Source organism: Sminthopsis crassicaudata, chromosome 4 (assembly GCF_048593235.1).
Source record: "Sminthopsis crassicaudata isolate SCR6 chromosome 4, ASM4859323v1, whole genome shotgun sequence".
NCBI classification, from domain to species: domain Eukaryota; kingdom Metazoa; phylum Chordata; class Mammalia; order Dasyuromorphia; family Dasyuridae; genus Sminthopsis; species Sminthopsis crassicaudata.
Genome location: NC_133620.1, coordinates 439,581,567 through 439,604,557, shown reverse-complemented (window position 1 = coordinate 439,604,557; position 22,991 = coordinate 439,581,567). Strand labels below are relative to the sequence as shown.

At 40.7% G+C, this 22,991-nt stretch overlaps 1 protein-coding gene across 4 annotated transcripts in view; it reads right to left on the bottom strand.

Annotated features, from left to right (window-relative positions):
- PDE4DIP (phosphodiesterase 4D interacting protein) overlaps nt 1–22,991 on the bottom strand; it is a 233,670-nt gene that overhangs the window by 13,152 nt on the left and 197,527 nt on the right. For 3 of the 4 annotated variants that reach the window (XM_074263257.1, XM_074263255.1, XM_074263254.1), the window contains 11 exons: nt 22,191–22,426; nt 20,791–20,845; nt 18,469–18,701; nt 17,687–17,836; nt 15,429–15,623; nt 11,923–12,186; nt 9,710–9,841; nt 6,090–6,209; nt 5,072–5,261; nt 4,385–4,509; nt 1,268–1,504 (listed from right to left, as the gene is read on the bottom strand). In XM_074263257.1, coding sequence (XP_074119358.1) covers nt 1,268–1,504; nt 4,385–4,509; nt 5,072–5,261; nt 6,090–6,209; nt 9,710–9,841; nt 11,923–12,186; nt 15,429–15,623; nt 17,687–17,836; nt 18,469–18,701; nt 20,791–20,845; nt 22,191–22,426 — 1,937 coding nt within the window. The remainder of the gene's footprint in view (nt 1–1,267; nt 1,505–4,384; nt 4,510–5,071; nt 5,262–6,089; nt 6,210–9,709; nt 9,842–11,922; nt 12,187–15,428; nt 15,624–17,686; nt 17,837–18,468; nt 18,702–20,790; nt 20,846–22,190; nt 22,427–22,991) is intronic. The other variant, XM_074263256.1, reaches the window with a different exon arrangement.

The following is a 22,991-nucleotide window of genomic DNA, read 5'->3' as shown; positions in this document are numbered from 1 at the left end:
GAGAGGAATTTTTCCCTTATAAGAATAAGGATGATGCCCATCAAAGCTACAGTATGATTTTAGTGGAATATTGTGTTATAAAGAAATGATAAACATTTCAGAAAATGTTCAGAAAAATCTGGCAAGATTTACATGAACTGATGCAAAGTGAAGTGAACAGAACCAGGAGCACATTGTGCACTGGAACATTGACCAGCTGTGAATGACTGAGTTATTCTCAGAACTACAAAGATTCAAGACAACTCTCAGGGACTCATGATGAAAAGTACTATTTTTCTCCAGAGAGAGAACTAATGGGAGTCTGAATACAGATTGAAGCATACCATTTTTCACTTTATTTTTTTGGTGGATTTTTTTTTGGGAGGGGGGTTCTTTTACAAGATGAGTAACATGGAAATGTGTTTTACATAATTGCATATATATAAATATATATATATATGAAACCTATATCAAATTGCTTATAGTTTTCAGGAAGGGAGAGCAAGGAGGAAGGGAGAAAATTTGAAATTCAAAAAAAATTTTAATGAATGTGAAGTTATTTTTATGTGACATTGGCAAAAAATAAAATAAAATAAAATAAAAATAAAAAAGTCCTCTCTGACAAAAGAAAACTAATTAGGACTCAAGCTAGATTTAAACTCTTTCCACACAGACTTAAACCAGAGCCTGACACACTGGTATAATACAGTGAGAAGATTACTGAATTTGGAGTCATTTTCAATTGTGTCCGATTCTTCATGACCCCATTTGGGCTGTTCTTAGTAAAGATACTAGAATGGTTTGCCTTTTCCTTCTCCAGCTCATTTTACAAACAAAGAAATAGGGGCAAACAAGATTAAGTGACTTGTCCAGGATCATACAGCTAGTTAATCCTGAATTTTAGCATTTGCTAGCTGGAGATTAATCTTGGAAAACTCAAAACTTGGTTTCTTCATCTGTAAAATATCTGAACTACTACAGGCTCACCTACTTAAGTATCAAACAATTACATAATAGTAATATTATATAGTGCTAACTACGTACCAGGCACTGTACCAAGCACATTACTATTATTAACTCATTTGAGCTTCACAACAATCCTGGGAGATAGGGGCTATTATTTTCCCATTATCCCCATTTTATAATTGAGAACACCCTTCAGATGGACGATAATTAATGATGATGATGATGATTTCATTAGGGCTCAATCTACATTTTGAGTTTAGACTCTGGAAACAACCCAATTATCTCCAGTTCTTCACCCCTATATTTGAAATTTGTATCCTACCTTGGAAGAATTGCCACTTGCCCTCAGGGTTAATGACAGACAAATCCTGGGTCTCATAGGAAGAGTGGAGGTTGGCTTTTTGGGAACTGACATTCAACTGCTGTTCCAACTGTTGCCTCAGGGAATTGTTCACTTGGATGCTGTATTCCAGTTGACTTCGAAGAGCTCGAACCTCTGACACAAGCGTGTTCAGGTCATTGCTCAGAGGCCTTTGGGGACAGATATCCCAGCTGTAAGCTGAAAAATTAAGGGACAATGTTGATGTCACTGTTGTGATCATTTCCAGTGGAGTCATTCCCTCATGAGAGAAGTCTCCACTTTCCCCCAGCCTTCCAGACTGACTCCCTTTTTTTCTATTTACCATCTCTGCCAATGTTGGCAAGCCTGAGATTTTGGTATCATCTTTACATCCATCATTCCTCTCCTTCCCTTCTTATATGCACTAAAAACTTAGCATTGTTTCTTTGAAATATCTTGATGGGGTTGAGGTCCCTTTAAGATTCCTTTCTAATTGCCCAACCCATGGCTAACCTTGATTCACAAATCCTGGTCAAAGGCACCCTTTGAATATCGGGGCCCAGCCCCACCATCAGCTCAGCTTCCCCCAGCCCTCACCTGATCTGAGCTAACTGAAAAGCCTGCCTAGAACTCTTCTAGGTATAAAAGAAACAAGCCAGAGCCCTCCCAGTCAACACATGGTATCCTTCCAGCCCTGTAAGGGTTCCTGCCCGCCCAGCGGCCAGCTCTGGCCCTGGTGTCTTTCTAACTGAGCTTTACTTCCAAATTTCTACAATAAACCTTTTTATTTATCAATCTGGGTTTTCAGGCCTGTAAATTCATTTACAGGGGACACTGTGCCTCCTTCTGAACTGCTCCTATTGCTGCTTTTGTCCAGTTCATCATCCCCTTCCCCTATTTCCTATCTGCTTCTTTCCATTGCAACCAATCCTACCTTTTGATTTATGTCAAGAAGACAAAGTCTAAACCCTCTTTCAGATTTCAGCTTTGGAGAAAAAGATGCCATAATGTACGTATCCCTAATTCCAGTCTTCTCTAGGCTAATTGTCCTCAACACACACCATACCAATTTTCATCTCTGCTGCCCATTATCCTACCCTATCAGTTCTCTCCTCCAAATCTTACCCTTGGTCATTAAGACCCAGCTCATCTCATCATCTCTGTACTAAACTTTCTAATATCCTATGATTTTCTCATCTGTAACATGAGAGAGTGAAACTAAATGATCTCTAAACACACTTCTTTCACTTCCTCCCAGCTTCTTTCTCTAATCTAGTGATTCTTAAACCACTGATTAATCCATCTTCACTTAAAAAAAAAAAAAATCCAGATTTGTGATTTCATGCATACAGGGAATTCCCAATAAGGAAAATACCATTAGCTTGTAGCTTGTAAGAGTACCATTAGTAGCTTGTAAGAGAATTTGAAATGATCTTCCTGATTACACCACAATACAAAATAGATGAGATTATTTAGTAGAGAAGGCATTAACTGCTCAGGGTGGATCTAAAAGAGTTCATGTGCAATGCTTAGCCTTGAGGGAAAGTTGGGATTTTAAAAGGCAAAGAAGAGCAGGAAATTTACATCTGGCCACTGTAAAGGTACAGATATGGGAGATGGAGCATGTAGTAAGGTCATATATAATGTTGTCTCACATTAATATTATTTCAATTAAACCTGTCACACCTTTTTTTCCTGTGAAATGCTCTCAAGGCAGGCTTTCCCTCACCTTAATATTTAAAACAAATTTTTTGAGCCTAAAATTTGGGCTTTAATTTATTGCTATTCAATTTTTTTTTAAATCCACCCTACTGTCCACTATGGCATACTGCCCCTCAAGAATATTGTTGATAACCTTAGTCTTTTTAAAAATATGTTTTCCCTTAATTATATATTAAAACAATTTTTAAACATGTTTTAAAGTTTTGAGTTCCAAATTCTCTCTCCTGCTCCTCCCCCTTCCTTGAGACAGTAAGCAAATTCCCAATTCAATTTTGTCTTGATGAGTATGAACCCTGAAGCTGTTCTTGACTTTTGGGGTGAGCCCTTTGGGATGGATTTAATTAAGTGATTTCATTAAGATTAGCCCAAGACCACTCCTTATTTAGCTGGAATTTAAGTGGTCTCATTCAACTGGAAATCTAGGCCTGGGGGTAGTCTCATTCAATAGAAACCCCAGTCTCAGATTTCTTGTAAAAAGACAATTTTAAACTCCAAAAGTTTGCAGAAGTCCAAAGTAGAAAATATGCCTTGCCAACGGAACTCTCCTCTTGGCATAGCTGCCCACTAGAACTCTTGCCCGCTATAAAGATACCCTCTTCTCAGTGATAACCTCTATTTCTCTGCCAGGACCTCTTGCCACTCAGAAGACTGTCTTCTTCCTAGCAAAGCTGGCTTCTCAGCCAACAATAAACTTCCCTTTTGACAGTCAGACTTTTTGGGTTTGTAAATTTTTCCACGTTGGACTTGCATTTCGGATCAAAGAGGGGATTCCCACAACTCTGCACTGCCACTAACTGCATCAGTCTTATTAAAAATCATAGACATTTTATTTGTCTAAATAATCTGCCTGTGTAAAAAGCCCACTTTTCCCACAGAAAACACATTCTGCTACAATTTTGAAATATCATTTTGTCTGTGTGATGGATAGAGAAAATTCCCCCAGCTTTTCTGGGCTTTGGACCAAAATACCAGGTATTAACAAGAAAGACGAGTTGCAGGATTTGGGCTACTGGATTGGATCTATGCATAATGAATATTTGAAATTTGCTAAATATGAAACTCGGAATCCAGTTGAAGGCAACACGACTGGATTTCTTTAAAAATCTGTCTGGCCTATAACTTGGACATTTCAATAATTCACACTTTGCTTAAGTAACCTGAAGGGATGAGATTTAACTGTCTTACTGTCAAGGCTACCTCAGTTCCATGGAAGACTGCTCATCCCTGGGATTTGTGTCTGAAATGCTCCTCCTCCCATCGTCCTTCCCTCTTCCCAAAGCCTCAGCCCATCTGTTGTCATAGTCTCCAGGAAGGAATGCTCCATCTCTCCCAGGCAGAGAGCTGGGGCAGGGGGCAGCTGGGGAGGAAACCACTTACCCTTCAGCCCCTGCTTGGAACTGCCAAAATATGTTTCATAGACCTTCAGCTCGGACTGGAGGGACTGGAAGAGCCGCTGGTTCTCGTCACACTGCTCCTGGAGGAGGAGTACTTTGTGCTGTAGCCTACCGAGAGAAAGAGGCATAGGCTTTATACAAACACGGGGGGTTCTGCAGGATAGCACCTCTGTGCTCCAGGGATCCTCAGAGGCAGGTGGGGGTGTGCAGGTATATACCCCTAAACCCAGATATGGGGGTACAAACAGCTACCATGAAGGCTTTCTGTGTTAGAGCAAGAGAAGCCCCACAGAGCACTCTCAGCAGAATTGCATCTATTAGGGCAATTAGGCGGCAGATCTGAATTCAAATCTTGCTTCACCTATTTCATAACTGCATAACCCTGAGCAAGCCACATAATCTGCTCCCATAAGTTTCCTTATCTATAAAATGGGCATAACAACAGAACCTCCCAGAGTTGTTATGAGGATCAAATGAGATCACACTAGTAATGGTCATGCTGAAAAGTGATCCTGAGCCTTCAGTATACTTCTGACTTAGGGTTGGTGCCATGTGGCATCAGGAACAGAGGCAGACTAAGAAGCTCTCTCTCCTAAGGGGTCCCCAAGACCTGGCTCGCCAGTCTTACAAAAGAGAGGAAGTAGAAAGCCCTGCTGCCCCAATAGCTCACCTGTTGTTCTTCTCCTGGAAGGAGAGCCGCTCCTCCCGGAATTGCAGGATCTCCTGCTGCCTCTGCTTCAGGTCCTCGGCCATCTGCCGCCTCTCCACCTTCTGCCTCTCCAACTCGGCTTCTAGCTCTTGAAGTCGGGTACGGGAAACCAGCAGAGCCTCCCTCAGACGTTCCACCTCCTTAGCATGCTCTGATGGACCAGGGAAGAAGGATTTGAGTTTCTCAGGCACCAAGGGGCCCAAATCCCTTGGAAATTCCCACCACAACAGACTTGGAAAACTGAAATTAAGTGGAAGTTGGACGAAGGGAGCCACATGTCTGCAGTGATCATTGGACAGAGGGACAGCATTGGATTCCGCCAGAGGACAAATAGACACTTATTTAATAGTCTTATTAAGTAGTGACTTAAAGCACCTGAGCATTCAGCTTAGCATCCTGGCACTGGGAAGATATATTTGTTTCTCTATGGAAATTTTTCTATATAAGATGTCTGAGAAAACACACTGAAAAGGCTAGTAGCAAATACAGCTAAGTGCCCAGGATCACATGGCCAGGATGTACCTAAGGCAAATTTGAACTTGGCCTAGTACTCACACTAATGAAACACCTAACTGTGCTTCAGTGCTAGGAATATAATAGACTCCCGACACTTAACACTTCCTGGCTGTGTGACCCTGGGCAAGTCACTTAACCCCAGCCTCAGAAAAAGAAAAAAAAAAAAAGTCAGGAAGACCTGAATTTGAATCCCATCTCACTTAACTGCTTTCAGCCTCAATTTCATCTGTAATCATAGGGTTATTATAATTATTAAGAGACACAATAACTTCCTATTTAAAATAGACATTGTATTTCTTAGCTTTCTCAAGGGGAGGGATAAAGAAAAGAAGGAAATTTGGAACTAAAAATTATTTTTTTTAATTTAATTTTAAAATTCTGAGCTGCATGGAGCAATGGAAGCAGCTTCAGAATTTCCCCCATGGATGGAGGATGCCAAAGTCTGGGATCTCATCCCTCTTACCTTTGGACAGATGGTTCAGCTGAGCCTGCAGGCTTTGGTTTTCCTCCCGGAGGAGTCTGTTCTCATTGCACAGCTGGGGTATGGACTCCAAACCTGGCATGTAAATGCTAGAGGAGGAGCCTGTTCCAGAAATGAAGCATTGGAAGCTTAGATGAAGTAGAAATATGCAGAATCTGAATCAACTTAATTAACATGCTCATTCCCGATCCCCACCAGAGCAAAGTCCCCAACCCTCTTTATTTTGACAAAGTTTTTGTCTGTAGAGCTAGGGAATTCTATAAACAAAATATATCTAGATTTTTAGGAAGGCATTGGACAAAGACTCTCATACCATCCTTGCAAATGGGATGAAGAAGGATGAGACAGGCAAAAGTACAGATAGGTAGATTCCAAAAGAACTGAGGGACTGGAGATATTTATCAATCTAGAAGGAAAGTACTATAAGGATCTGTCCTTAGCTCTGGGGTCATTCGTTATTTTTATATATGATCTGGATTGCCATTGAAGTAATAAATAGCATATTTATCTAATTTGCAGAGGGTTCAAAGATCAGAGAGATAGATAATGTGATGAATGACAAAATCAGTATTCAAGGGAAGAAAAGAGAACAAGAATTTATTGGGTACCCACTGTGTGTTGGGCACTGCATTAAGTTATTTTAAAAAATTCTCTTATTTGATCTTTACAACCCTCGAAAGTAGATGCTGATTTTGAAAGAAGAGAATGGTAATTCAAAATTGAATCAAATAAAATTTAATTTAGATGAATGCAAAGTTTTACTTTGGGATTTTAAAAAAATCAAATAGGGTGGAGGAGCTGTGAACAGACAAATTAATATAGAAAAGAGCAAGGGATTTTGCAGAGCTTCAAGCTTAGTATGAATCAATAGCATGACATGACAGCTAAAAAAGCAAATATGATTTTTAGCTCCTTGGTGAGAACATATGACCATTTAAAAAAGGTGGATCTAATAATGCACATAAAGAAAAAAATAATGGATGGAGTGACATCATGATCTTATCTTGCCTGTACTCTGCTATGTCCCAGAAGACTCAAATCCTGCTTCTGTCATTTATAACTTGCATGACCTTTGCTCTAGTTAAGTGTTCTCATTCAGCTGGAGAACAATTTTCCTTATGTGAAATGAAGATTTTGGACTAATTGGCCTCCAATGCTTTTTCAACTCTAAATATATGTGGAAAAGGGGCAGCTAGGCGGTGCAGTAGACAGAGAGAATACCAGAGCTGAACTCAGGAGAATCTAAGTTCAAATCTGGCCTCAGACACTTCCTGACTGTGTGACCCTGTGTAAGTCACTTAGATCCAACTGCCTCTGCAACAAATAAATAAATATTATGTGCAAAAGCACTTAGATACTCTCCCTCTTTGTATACCATAGTGCTTTGCACCCAGTAAGCACTTAATAAATTCTTGTTGACCAATGACCTTTAATGTTGAAGGTTTGAATTAGATAAATATTTTCCTTCATATTATAAACAGAGAGCTGAATTGGCTGCCGTGGGAGATAGTTGGGTCCCATCATTGGGGAACTACAAGTGGGAATATTAGATAGCTTTTTGTAAGGCATGCTCCCTATCTGCAGGGAAAAGGGAGGATTGGACTAGAGGACATCTGAAATCCCTCATTACTGAGGTTCTGTGATTCTGCAATTGTTGGGGACTCCTCAGCATACCATGACCTAGGTTGGGACAAGATGGATCACAGGATGATAGGGTTTAGTGATAAAAGGGACCATAAAGATCATTAATCTAACATGCTCTTTTTACAGTTGAGGAAATTAAGTCCTGGAAAAGAAAAAAAAAAATTCTTTAGGTCTCCCAGTCAACTTAAATAGCAGAATCAGAATAGCCAAGAGGGGAAGTTTTTCTGTTCTATCCTCGACTTAGAAAGGGTGGACTCAGTCATTACTCCTCTAGACACTGTTTGGTGAACCCTAAATGAGATAGAGTTTCTGGCCACTACAAAAAGGGCTGCCACAAACATTTTGGCACATACAGGTCCCTTTCCCTTCTTTAGTATTTCTTTGGGATATAAGCCCATGTCCACCAATTGGAGAATGGTTGGGTAAATTATGGTATATGAAGGTTATGGAATATTATTGTTCTGTAAGAAATGACCAGCAGGAGGAATACAGAGAGGCTTGGAGAGACTTACATCAACTGATGCTGAGTGAAATGAGCAGAACCAGAAGATCACTATACACTTCAACAACAATACTGTATGAGGATGTATTCTGATGGAAGTGGAAATCTTCAACATAAAGAAGCTCCAACTCACTTCCAGTTGATCAATGACAGACAGAAATAACTACACCCAGAGAAGGAACACTGGGAAGTGAATATAAATTGTTAGCACTACTGTCTATCTACCCAGGTTACTTATACCTTCGGAATCCAATTCTTACCGTGCAACAAGAAAATGGTATTTACACACATATATTGTATCTAGGTTATACTGTAACACATGTAAAATGTATGGGATTGCCTGTCATCAAGGGGAGGGAGTACAGGGAGGGAGGGGAAAATTTGGAAAAATGAATACAAGGGATAATGTAAAAAAAATTTACTCATGCATATGTACTGTCAAAAAAAAATTATAATTATAAAATTAATAAAAAAAAAAAAAAAGAAAAAGAAGAAAAAAAAAAGAAAATGAGATAGAGGCAGCAGTATGTGCTGATATATGTTTAACAACTGGCTTTGTGGGGGGGGGAGGGAGAGGAGGAAGAGTATTTCAGCCACACGTCACTTTTAAGTTAAATCTGCATTATTCACATTTTCCCATCACTTTCTTAAGACAATGAACAAAACAATAAATCAAACTCTGATATGTAGCATTTGCTAATTTCTATGGTATAAAAGCTCACACTGTGAATTTAACAATCAGCTTTCTCAAGTTTGTACAAGCTGGACTGGCTCACTCCTGGATTGAGATGATTGGGATAGAGGGATGTAATACAAAGATAGATTATGGTAGGGAAGTAGTACGTGATAGATAGTAGTATGTCATCAGATAGATGATGGACAGGGAATGGAGGGGAGAGGAAGGTCATCTTAGAACCTACAGAAAAGAACCTCAGTAGAGAGAATGAAATTAATAATAATAATACAAAACAAAACAAAAAACAAACAAACAAACAAAAAAATTCATCCTGGAGTCCAAAGGCCTGACCTCTGGTGCTGATTTTCTCTAAACCTTAGTCCTTTTATGTGTAAAATGGGAATAATATCCATCCTTCCTGTTTCATGAGGTTGTTGTGAAGATGGTGGACATGAGCATTATACTCACTTATAAGTCAAAAGACTGGAATTTTAGCCTTGGGTCTCTTGCTTATTGGAATATGACCTTATAAAATCCATTTAACTTTTTTGAATGCCAAGTTTCTTCACCTATCAAATAAAGGGGTCTGAAAAAGAAGGTTTCCCTTTCAGCTTTGTGATTGATTCTATGGGAATGCTTTGAGGATTATAAAACACCATATGGATGTTAATGATTATCATCTTCATCAGGAATAAGTCTTACCAAGACAAGTCCTGTACCCTGTGCATATAAGAAAGGCCCAATATTTGAATGGAATTGAGCCAGTTGGATTTTTCTCACCATTGGCCCTTGTGGTAGAGGAGAGCCTGTGTTCCAGCTGTTCTCGAAGGCGGTCATTAATGCAGATGGATTCCTCCAGGCGTTGGCGTAGGCTCCTGATCTCACTGAGATGTTCCTCCACCAGATCAGCCCCTGCAATTGTTCCGCCAGGGTACAGAAATAGACAATGAGAAGGGAATTCAGCAGGAAAATGAAGAGCAGGCTGAAAGTCAGTCAGTCAAGGTGCATTTACTAAGTACTGACTGTATGCCAGGAATTATGCTAAGTCCTGAGGCTCAGGCAATTTCCATTACCCCACAACCCTCCTCCTTCCAGTTTTATCTTCCAGGCTCCCACTCTTCCAGAGCCTCAACCAAGTTGAATTATCTCTAGGGATTTAGATCTTTGGAAGAAAGAGGCAATTAGGCATGGGCAAGAAAGTAGAAAACAATAAAAAAAAAAAAAAAAAAAAAAGGGCGGGGGTTGGGGGCTGTCAAAATCCTGGATCCATTTCCTGATCTCTAGGCAAGGTTTCCTGTTTGAAAGCAACAATGGGAACACACATCCTAACATTTTTACAGTAAATATTCACGGAATGAGCTGAATTTTTCCAGTAATTTGAAGGAAAGCATAGTCAGCATAATTACCAAATTTGCAGATGGGTACAAATTTTCCATATGAATTGTGACATTTACTGATTTCCAAGATGTAAATGTTAGTGGCGTGGGAAAGATGAAATGCTCACAATAAAATATAGTAATTGGTAGAGCTGGCTTCTGACCATGGGATGATGGGAAGGGTTGACAACTCTAGCTAACAGAATTGAAATCCATATTCCATTAAATGTAATAAACTTAGTATTAGCTTAGTAATACTTAGTAAAAATATCTTTAGTAAACTTAGTAAAGACATCTATAAAGTCCTTGTATATGTCTTACAAAAAATCTAATACTACACATAAAGGAGAGGGAACTATTATAGCCAGAAAATATGTGAGTGACAAGACCTAGAGGGTTTCATGGCCAATAGGAGGCAACAAAAGTTTAGACACTTGGTTAAGAATAAGGAAAGTGGTGGTTTGATTATGAGTCACGCTGATCAGACCAAATCTGAAGTCCACAGGAAGGTAACCAAATGGTTAGAGGACTTCAGATTATGCCTCAAGAGAATCACCTTGGGGCTGAGAATGTTTGGGAAAAATGGGGATGGGGAGGACGACAAGGGGATGGTTACTTTCTTCAAACATGGAAAGTACTATCACATAGATGACAGATTGGATTTAATATGCTTGACTCTGGATGGCAGAATTAACTAGGAGCTAAAGGAGGCAGATTTGGGCTCAATATGTACTTCTTAACAGTTGAACTAAAGTAGAATCAGCTGATTTTGGAAGTGGTGAGTTTTCCCCTCACTGGAAGCCTTTGAGCAGAGATTAGGTGACTACTTTCTGTCATTTTATGAGGATAATTTTAAACTCTGAGTAGAAGTTTAATTATGTTATCCTAAGATTCTATGGAGAATAAGTCATTTCAGTTGAATCTGATTCTTTGTGATCCCCATTTCAGTTTTCTTGGCTGAGTTACTGCAATGGTTTGCCTTCCTTCCCCAGATCATTTTGCAGATGAGGAACTGAGGCAAAAGGAGGTTAAATGTTTTGCCCAGGGTCATACAGATAGGATTTGAACTCATGAATTTAATTCTAAGCCCACGGCTCTATCCATTTTTTGTTGCAATTGGGTGATATGATTGGACCTATTTATTTGTAAATAAATTTGCACCAATTGAATATATCAGGTTTGCTTTCTGTGTGCAATCCCTACATGGTGAGATTTCAGGCACTAAGGAAAGCCTGAGTTCCACTTGTAAAAACCAAACCAATTAACATGATTCTCATATCTGCTGACCCTGGCCTCTAATAGGGAAGAAAACCTCTCATTCAATAAGAGAAGGCTTCAAATGCCAATGCCTTAAGAAGAAAAGATAACACTGAAATCCTTTCTCAGAGAAACCAGGGAGAAGGGAGGAATGGCCAAGAAAACAGTAGCACCAGGAGGTGGTAAGGAGCTCAGTCCCTTCCCCTTTTCATCTTGGTGTTTCCAACACTGAAGTAAGAGTGGTCATTCTAAATCCCCATCCAATGACCTGAAAAGTGCCTTCCAGGTACAGAGCTATTGGTCCCTTTTATTAAGCCTCCCATTATCCCAATTCTGAACTTTCAAACTCATGACATTTACCTGTGAGTTTAGGTTGAGGTTGACACACTGCAGAGTTTGAGGGCAGCTCCCCCAAAGTGCTTCCTTTCTGAGGTTTCACTGTTTCCCAAAGGCCATTGGTATTGAGGAGTCCCGAGTCTGGCGACCTGTAGAGTTCCGCAGAGACCCCAAGGGGATGGGACTGGGAAGTACGGTGTGGGGAATGCAGGCAGTGGAGAGGAGAACCAACTTCAGCAAGGTTGCCAGGCAATGGAGCTGGCACGGAGGGCGTGGTAGGAGTGATACCTGGACAGAAAAAATATATTTGTAAGAAACACACAAGACAAAGAAAAGGGAAAGGATTGGGATGGGAAGATGTTTGGATGTTACTAGAGGAAATAAAAGGGGACTAAAGTGGGATATATATGGGATTATGTGACTTCTGTATCAGGAGACATTTTTCACACAAAATCCCAGCCAGGTAGGTGGTTCACTTCCTTCCTCCCTCTTTCCATCCCACCCCAAGAAATTGGTCAGGGTACAGCTGGCAGGTGTAACGTTCACCTTAGGGACAAAACTTTGCAAAGTAAGAGGTGAGAAGGTGGGGAGAGACCTCTCACTATCTGTTCTTGGTACAAGAGTCCTGCTTCTTCAGAATTCATTGATGTAACATGAAAATAAAGGGCAGTGTCTGACACATCTTTCAAAGTCCCACTTTGGACAGTGGGGAAAGACAAAAGGACATAAAATTAAACCTGAACAATGATCTCTGTAAATATGGACTCCTTTCCCTCCAGAAGCCAGGGGGAGCTGTGAGCCCGAGTTAAATATTTTTCACGAGGAACATAAAGGACCATTATAATTGGCCACTATTATACCCAGCTCCTGGGCAAAGAATGAGCCCTGAGGAGCCCTTAGACTAGATGACCTCTAAGCTTCCTTCTGAGCAAGTGAGCTCTTACACTGTCCTCTCAGGCATCTTTGATTATGCTTGTGTTCTTTGGCAGAAAAGCCCAGCTGGGGAGGCTGGACTTCAGGGAAAATTTGGCCGATTCTGCTTCCTTCCAGTCAGTCATCAAGGCAACAAAAAAGCCAACAGATATTAAGCACTTACTGTGTGCTAGGAGTATAAGTGGGAACAAAGCCTTTGTGACTGCCTAGAAATTTGAAAAGAAGCCTTTGTTTTTGCCTTTAACCCAGTCTGAGGGATCAATGTGTTTTCCTTTTGGTCCTCAATAACCAATCTGTCCCACTTATGCAGTCCCTCCTTTCCCTGATTTGAAGATCATCCAATTCATGTTCTTTAGGGTCTCTGGGAGCAGGGGTAAGAGGGGATAAGGCAAGATACAAACCAACAGCAATGAACATAATTTTCAACCACAATCATGGAGATGTCTGAATGTTAATAAGAGAACTTGCAATGTCCAAGTAGCCCACATTCCCCATAGCCAGAAAGCTCAGCGCACAAACATACATGTGCTGGAAGGACCCAGACACCCACACAGATAAGCCTCTTGTGCACACCATATAGCAACTTTTCAGTAACTGAAGCAGCGGCCATGCAGACCACAGCGGATGTTAAGCATATGAATTCTGCAGCAGAGAAAGAACCACATTGAGCAACACTCATTCTGATGGACGATGCAGCCACAGGCAAAATGGAGTTCATGTGTCTGCCTCCAAGGCTCAGGTACTAATGCTCTCCAGTGGTCCTCAAACTGAGGACTTTTTAGTTAGGGGACCAGTTCACTGTCCCTCAGACTGTGGGAGGACCGGACTATAGTAACAACAAAAGCTCACACTCTGTCTCCACCCCTCAGCCTGTTCGCCATAACCTGGCAGGCGGCATAAACGTCCTTAGCGGGCCACATGTGGCCCGTGGGCCGTAGTTTGAGAACCCCTGGTCTAGCCCAAAGACGATAGAAAATGGGTGGCTCAGAGAGAAGATGCCAGACATTCTATCCATTTAGTTCAAAGTAAAAATGCTGGTGTCCGTTGCAGATTTCCTTCCTCACAGGACTGTGCCATGGAGGTCCCCCCCTTTCTTTTCTTTTTTCCATCTTTCCCTTTGGATCAGGTCAAGCTGACCAGAAACAAAAAGGAATTGGAAAGAAGGGGAGATGAAAGGACTGAATGACTTCCAACCTTTCCAGCTCTAAGATTCCATGATTCTGCAAAAATTGGGGAAGTCTGTACCATTTGGGTATAGGAAGAACTGATTTCCTAGCAGCCCTTGCTTCTAAGCTGATATTTGAAATTTTTCTCTAGTCCATTAGGAAGAGATTACACAGTATCTGAAGGGACCTCTGGAAACTGTTTCATTCTGCCTTCCCACTCTGGGCAGAATTGTACTTGAAGCCAGGCTAGGCAGATGCATACTTTTCCATTATTTTTCTGGAAAGAGACTTCTTGATCTTTGTGTCCTCTGGGAATAGGTCTTTGCTCAGGTTTCAAACTACGCGGCCGTGTTGATTAGTTGGGCTATTTAAAGGCATTTTCCATCCTTAATCATGTTCCACTGAACTGTCTACCAACAGCCCCAAACTGGCTATTGTAGAGAGTTAGCTGTGTAGCCTCATCTTGAGAGTAAGGGGACTGAGATCAAGTGGAGCTGAGTCTGCACACTCACCCTATCAGGATCAATCATTTGGAGCCTGGGTAAATTTGCCCTGGGATTCAGTCTATTTAATTTCAAGTATATTTAATTTCCTTCTAGAGAAAATATTCCCAGAGTTAAAGATTCATGATTCTGCCAGGTTGAGCAATCCATGGGTTAAAAAGGATTTTTATTATTTTATTTTATTTTTTAATATTTTGGCTCTAGCTTATCCCATGAAAATGACCTTTCAAAGAGAAGCAGTAGAGCAAACACAGTCCCAAAGACCTCCTGAAAGATAAGTAACGAGATATCTGGGGAGGATGTATGTGGGATACCGTGAAGTAAAAGAACATTGTGAGAAGCATAAATCTCACATCCTGTTCTTCTGGTCTCTGGAGATCTGTCACTCACTTGGTCCCTGGCAGACCAGAGCTAACCAGACATCAGCTTCTACAATGGGGGAAGAGGAATAGTTTGGCCTTTAACTTCTTAGATTATTGCTCTGCTAGTTTTCAAAGTAGTCTTAGAATGAGACTGCATTGCTAGTGAGGATTTTGCAATTAGGGAAGACTTGAAGGGGGTGGTCAAGGGACAGAGAATAGCCCCTTTCCCCCGTCTTCTCCAGGACCTCTCTCATCTTAAGACATCACAGCACAAACCATGTCAGAGTAAAAGCTGCTAATTCATATACACTATGGTAAATGGACCATGTCTAATGCCTCATGAATAAATGTTACACACACACATACTCTCTCTCCCTTCAGCCAATTGCTGTTGGATGAATGTCCATATATACCAAGCAAGCAGGGTTGCCCCCAATCTGCTATTGCTTTAAAGGTTATACTATTTCTCTTTTTTTAATTTAAAAAATTTTAAGCCACACGGTTCACTGAAAGCCATGCAGAGCCACATGCCACGAGAGCAAACAAATCCACTGGGAGTTTCTCACTTTCTCCCAACTGCTTCTGTAGCATCTGTAACTCCTGTTGAGCCTCTGCCAAGGAGAGCACCGATGTCCCACAGCAGCCAAGGAGGGGAGGAGCAGCAGGGGGAGGGGGGCCAAAAGGCAGAGAGATGGAGGGGATTGAGGAAAATGGAGGTTGGCAAACGCCAATGGGTTTGGGTATGGAGTTAAAATAAAAGCCTAGAAACAAAACAAAAAAAAAAAAAAAGGAAAGATGGGGAGAAAGGGGGGAAAAATCATTAAAAGGAGAGTGTGAGAAGAAATAAAGACAGAGGCAAACCAAGAGGGGAGAGGGAGTGAGAGGGAGAGAGACAGAGACAGACAGACATAGAGAGAAATAGAAAAAAAGAAAAACAGACACACAGAGAGACAGAGAAAGAGAAAAAGAAAGACAAAGAAACAGACACACACACACAAAGAGAAAGAGAAAGACAGAGACAGAGAGATATTGAGAGAGAGAGATACACAGAAAGACAGAGACAGCAAAACAGAGAGACAGAGACACAGACACACACACAGGAAAGAGAGACATAGAGACAGAGATATTCCAGACAGCTGTAGAATAAGACTTGGTGTTTACTGAAAAGGCAAAAATTGACTTCTTACCTCCTGGGAAGCCCATCACCTCCCTAGCTTCCCTCTCTCTATCCCCCACAGAACTGCCTTTAGAAATAGTCTGGGTTACCATGAAATCAAGGTAATAAGGTGACATTTCCCTATCATCCCTGAGGCAACACTACAGAGTCTGGTCATAAGAGGGTGTTTGTTACATTCCAAGCTGCAGAAGCAGTGAGTGAAAAAAAGGAGTGGACTTGGAGTCAGAGGAAGGGGTGTAGATTCATCCCAGAGCTGCTACTTACTCCCTATGTCATCCCAAGCAAGTTGTGGGGATCTGGTTCCCAGTTTTCCCAGCTGTAAAATGACGCTATTTGAACTAAGGCATTTTCCATCCTTAAATGCTATGATCTGAAATGTCCTGTTTCCCTAAGTTGCTACTGATAAACCACTAGCCCTGAGATTTGTCTCTTTCATATCATCCAAAATGCCGATGTTATTCTGACTATGGGGACAGTCAAAGGTTAAAATTATAATCTTTGGCAATCTAATTTTCCCTCTGGTTTATTTTTGTATGTCCCATAGCACCAAAAAAATGCCTTGAACATATGAAGGGTTCAATAAATATTTGATTTAAAGGATCTGACCCTAGAGAAGTCACCTGGATATCCAGCAACTTTCTTGCTTAAGGGTATCAAACAGTCCCAGTGCTGGACTTCTTTCTAATGATCTACAGATAACAGCCATTAAAGACCTCTTGCTTAAGGGAACACACATGGGACTTCCTTCTCCTTCAAATGAAAGCCAAACAATTCCTGAGAAGATTAGGGTATTCAGGCAGTAAGTTTTGACTAAATTCTTGGATAACTGCAGGAGTCAAATCCCATTGTGGAGAAAAGAATAAGAAATATAGCTCCAATTTACATAGCACTGGAACATTTCCAAAACACTTTCTGCCCAAGTTGATCATCTTCATTTTCATGTGGAATTAGGATTCCCCAAAGGCTAGATAATCTGACCAAAGTCCCCTTAATCAGTGTCACAGACAGGACTTGAACTCAGATCTGATGCCAAGGACATTTTCCTTTTGAGACACTACAGCTGCTTCCCAGGATGAGAGAAGCTATAAAGCTAGAAATGACAAAGTCTGAGAAGTAAACACAGTTTCCTTTAAGCACCACCACCGCCCTGGAGATATATGGAGATCTCCCGTTGATCAGACTTTAAAATGAAAATATCAGACCAATGATTCAAATTCAAGTTATAGTGGCCTCTTAATCAATGCTCTGTGCCTCTGGGTCCCCAATAAAAATGGAAATGAAAATATAGATTTAACAATAAGGCACATTGTTATTGCCATAACCCAAGAAAGAAATAGGTAAATACAAGTCAGAATCAGTTACAAAACTAGCAGTACAGAGAAGTCTCTGTATAACAATAAGCCTTTCAAATCTAAACCAATGGATGTCATTTTTTTTCTGTCAAATTAATACAATATTCCAATAAAGCCATAAGGCTGTGGCCATCTCGAAGTTTTCCATAAAAAAATTACCCCTTAACCATCCAGATGTTTATTGAAGCTAGGCAGAGGAAGGCCTTGAACAGGCAGAGCTGGGGGAAGCTCTGGGACAGGGGTGGATGGATTTTTAATGCTTTGCTCGCCCCTTCAGGAAGCTGCTGTCCCATACCTGTATGCGCCTGGCTGGCCTCCTTGGGGGGTTTCTGAGAAGATGGCATGGTTGTGAGGATGCTGGAGTCCTTCTTTGCCCCTTGGGATGCAGCAGCACAGGATAGGTTAGATGAAGGAGTTGCATTGTTACTTGAATGATGGATGGAGTCTATAAAACCCACAAGCCAAAGAGAAGGTTGTGTTATACAGAGCAGTGTAATTCTGACTTTTCCGAGGAAATACCAAGACCAGAACGTCACCCATGGCAAACCAATCCTATAGACCATTTTATTCCTTATCTGTCTTTCCTTGGAAATAAAATCTATATTTGGGAGGGAGATGCTTCAGTGGAAAAGCCCCCTCATATTAAATGATTATTTCAAAGCCTAGAGCTGTCAGTGGTGGATGTTCTAAAAAGCAGTAAAAGACACCTAGGGAGCAGAATTTTTGGCACAGGTGAAATGGAAATCTATTAGGGAGGAATTGATGCATTATTCTGAAAATTTTAAAAATTTTGATAAACATTTCTTTGACATGAGAATGAAGTCATGATCTGTTAAATAAGCATGGTAAAATATTCTGTTGTGTTGCACACTATCTCTCATCATCAATCTCTTACAAGCACGGAGATGATCCATAGCAAAAGAAGGTAGTAGGACTTTGAGGTGAACTTTATCAGCCCATGGTTCAGTGGGATGTGAACCTCAAACTCAATAGCACTATGCTTTAAGCAGCTCTAGGTGAACTAGAAATCCCTCCCTAAGGCTGTGAGTGTGAAGCGTCCGGAGCTCGGAGGATTACCTGGGAGCTTGGCTGAAGCTCTGTCTGTACAGTGTTCTTCATATTGGGTATACTCGCTGGCCACATCCATGTCCGAACTGGCTTCCATCTCATCAGACAGGAAGGAGGTGCTGCTTGGAGAGCGATGGGAGTCGGAGAGGGCATGGCTGCTGGAGGGAGTCAAGGATCTAGCATCGAGTTTGGACTGCAGAGCCTCAATCACTTTATCCTTTTCTTGTAGTTCCTTGCTGAGCCTGATGGCAAGAGAAGGACAGAAGATGAAAGCACCATTATTTGCCACAGGTAGCCCTGCTGGAAATATCTGCCCAGAGGCAGAAGAGAGGACGCCTTCGGGAGAGGCAAAAAATTCATTACACATCTTAGGTTGGATGGGATGGGATGGAGCTCGGTGACTCGGAACACCCACCAGGTAGCATGAGCAGGGAGGCAATATATGTGTGTGTGTGTGTGTGTGTGTGTGTGTGTGTGTGTGTGTGAACTAGCAGACCCAAAACTTTGATTTTTCTCTGCCCAGACAAGTAAAGATGGACCATTTTTAAATCAAAATCTCCTTTTAAGGCAAGGCAGTTTTTGAGTTATCCATCTCTCAAAGAGAGTGTTCAGATCTGTGCCTGAGGAATATAATCACCTTCTAATTGTTCTTCCTGCTCATTTTTCCCCTTTCTAATCCATCCCACACATGACTGCCAAATATATTTCTCTAAAGTGTAGGGCTGCCATATGCAAAAAGAAATGCTTAAAATCATTAATAGAGAAAATTAAAGCAAATCAGAGGTTCTGCTACACACTCATCAAATCAGTTAAGTTGATAAAAAGGGACAGTGACAAGTATTGGAAAGGCTGTGGGAAAATAGGCATATTGATGTGGATTGATGAAGCTGGAATTGATCCAGCCATTCTGGAAAGAAATTCAGAACTATTCCCTAAAAGTTACTGAACTGTAATTGTGCCTTTGACTCAAGAGCGTAGAATGAACTATATTGGGGCATGGCTAATGTGAGAATTTTCTTTGACTATGCATATTTATTACAAGCATTTTTCAATTGTTCATATACCTCCTTCTCTCTATGACGTAGGAAGAGAATAAATTTTGGTTCATCCAAAAACATTTTTTATTAAAAAAATAAAGCTTAGTTTTGCTCATGTAGCTCCCTTACTCAATAAACATATTGGTTCCCTATTACCTCTAAGGTAGCATTTAAAGTTCTTTACTACCTGGCCCCCTCCTCTCTTTCCTGTATGTGTATATATAAGGTGGATCAAAGTTACTTCTTAAGTTTTTCCAAGTTGTCTGTCTTTACAATGTTGATGTAAATTACTCTCCTAGTTTTGCTCACTTCCCTCTGTATTAGTTCATACAATCTTTGCAGGCTTTCTCCTGGAATTGTTGCCCTTATTTTTTATACTCTAACAGCATTTCTCTACATCCATATGCTATAATTTTTTCAATCTCTCTGTGTGTATTTAAATAAATAGACAAAGAAAAAGAAACAGACAGAAAGAGACAGACAGTGAGATATACAGAAGCAATGAAACAGATAGAGGCAGGCAGACAGATTGTACATGTTGCAGAAGGGATGTTATTATTAAATAGCTACCAGCATATTAGCAGACAAGATATTTATAGAAATATTGAGTTCTCACTTGGGTCTTTAAAAAAAAAAAATTGCAGATCTAGAAGTGATATTTACTAGCATGAGACTTTGGGCAGGTAAATTAATTTCTGTGAGTCCAAATGCCCTCATCTGCAAAATGAGGGCTCTGAACAAGATAATCTTGGGGCAACTAGGTAGCACAGTGGATACAGTAATGGCTCTGAAGTCAAGACAACCTGAGTTCAAATCTGACCTTTTGACAGTTAATAGCTACCTAATCCTAAGCAAGTCATTTAACTCTGATTGTCTCAAAACAAAACAAAACAAAACAAACAAACAAACAAAAAAAAACCAAGAAGATGATAATCTTTATGGGTCTTTTCCAGTTCTAGTTATAAGATTAAGGACTTTTTTCCAAGGCTACACTATATGTCTTCACTGTTTAATATCTCCTGGGGCCTAGTTAATTGAGCTTTAAGTCTAATTTATTCTAGCTTACAAAGCTTAGAAAATTAATAGGCAAATGAAAACAGATAGGTCAAAATAAAGAAAAAACAAGCTTTCTACACAAAGGAAAATGTATGTATAAAGAGCAGTCTCTATTTTGTAGTCATTTTTAACTGTTGTAGAAAACACACCTCTCCAATCTCCTTTAAGGCTCTCTAATCTGTTTATTTCAAGAGGTTCCCCACTGACATCCTAGCATTCAGTAGTAGTTTAAATTTACCTGAGGGCCAGTAGCTCATGGCTTGATTGATCATCATCTACCTTCCCTCGATCCTCTGAAAAAAAATCCAAAAAGATCTAATTAGCAAGGAAAAAATTTCATCCTGTACATGTAAGTAAACAATAGGGGCTACTTGGAAGCGAAGAAATGATTCCCCTCTAGCTTGGATAGGGAGGCGGGGTTGCTCAGAACAGCATCTTCCATCACACTTTCATTCTCTTTCCTTTTCTTATTTCTTCATTTTAAAAATCATTGTTCCTCAAGCACTCTACATATAACTCCCTGCACATAGTGGGCAATTTATGAGATGTTTGTTGAACTGAATTGAGGAGCTAGGCTCTGATAGCATTATAACTCCCCTCCCCAAATCCACAATAGTTTTGTGTCTGTCCTCTCTCCCACCACCATAATCTGAACATTTCTACAAGACGAAACATCACTACTCTTCATGCTATACTCCTGACTTTCCACATGAGATAAAAAGCAAATTACTTACTCTGAAAGATCCATCTACTCCCCTAGACTACTTACATTAGATGTACCCTCTGCCTGTGATTGGCTGCTTCCCCCTAGACCATCCCATGTCAAGGAGAAGGCTCCAGACCAATCATGTCAGTGTTCCCCTCTAGGCTTCCCTCCCAATTCTACTCACAGGACTTTTTCTATCTCACTTTTGCTGGGTACCAGAATATCCATCCCTTTCTTTTGTATTGTCTTCCCCTATTAGAATGTAAACTTCTCAAGGACAAGGATTGTCTTTCTGCTTGTATAATACTGTCAAGATATTAGGAAACGTCCTGTTTTCCAGAGCTAAGGGAACAGAAAGCAAGCTGTACCTTGGCTACAGCATAACAATAATCCTTTGTGCTTTCCTCCCCACGACTTCCCCTCTGGCAAAATCCATAATTATTGTACAGCTTAGACCAGCACCAGGTTTTCTCTGAGCTTGCACAAATACCCTTATGCCCCAGTCAGGAAGCTCTGCCATGAATCAAACTTGTCTTACGATTCTGTCACCTGCCATTGTCAGTCACAGCTCTCTGCTTGTAAGTCATTTACCTCACTCTAAAATTAAACTTCTGTTTGATTCCTGACTGTCCAGTCTTCAGCCTGCTCTACTTCACCCTGACCATCCACAGATTAGAGACCAATTTAGTCCAGTTGATAATATGCTCTTATTACAGTATCTGGTACAGAGTAATTGCTTAGTAAATGCTCATTGACTTGCTATTGTTGACTGATCCTTTACTTCCAGTTGGCTCTTCTGGTCAGATGTGTAAGAACATAGTAGAATAAAGACAAAAAAAAAGGGGTTTATCATGGAAACACACATATAAAGGGGGTCGGGTGAGAATGGAAATGAATTAGATGCCTCTTACTGATGTCCATGGATCACTTACTGGTGTTGAGTTTGCTGGCGAGTCTCTCTGCTAACTGGTTCCCCTGAGCTAGCTGCTCCCGGAAGCTCTGTCCCAGGTAGTAGTCGATGTCCGTGCCTCGGAGGAGGTCCTCAAAAGCCTTAATAGTGTCCCTGAAGTGCTGGCTGAGGATATGGCACACACCTCTCCCTTCCCGTACCTTCTGGCGCAGATGGGACAGCTCTCGGGCCTGAGCCTGGATCAAGGAGTCATATTTCCTGATGGGCAAGAGATGGGAGAACGAAGGACAAAGGGGAAAATAGAGGTTTATGTTATTTGTGGAGACTCTGAGAGACAGTCTGCCCGTTCCCATAGAGATCCCTTTCCTTTTATAATCTGAATTTTGTCATAGACAATGGGTCAAGAGATGAAACTAAGGGATAACAATGAAAGGAACATCCCCAATCCGATTAATTGATCTTAGAGCTTGGGCCTTTGGAGGCATCTGAGTAGTGCCTTTTTACTGTACCACTAATAATGTCCAACCTCAAAGAGAAGATGACTCAGATGTTGCTGAACACTTTTTACTCTTTAGTGGCAGGTGGGGGAAGAGAGTACATAGAGATCCTCTCCTTTACATTTTCATACTAACTGTAACACTTGGAGGTTTACAAGAACACTTTCCCTATAACAGAACTATGTGATAAATAGTACAAGTTTTACTTTCCCCGTTTTACAGATAAGGAAATTGAGGCTTTAGGACAGAAAATGACTTGTCTTTAAGTCACACTCAGCAAGTTTTTGGGATGGAAATGAAACCCAGATTTCCTGACTCCAAGTCCA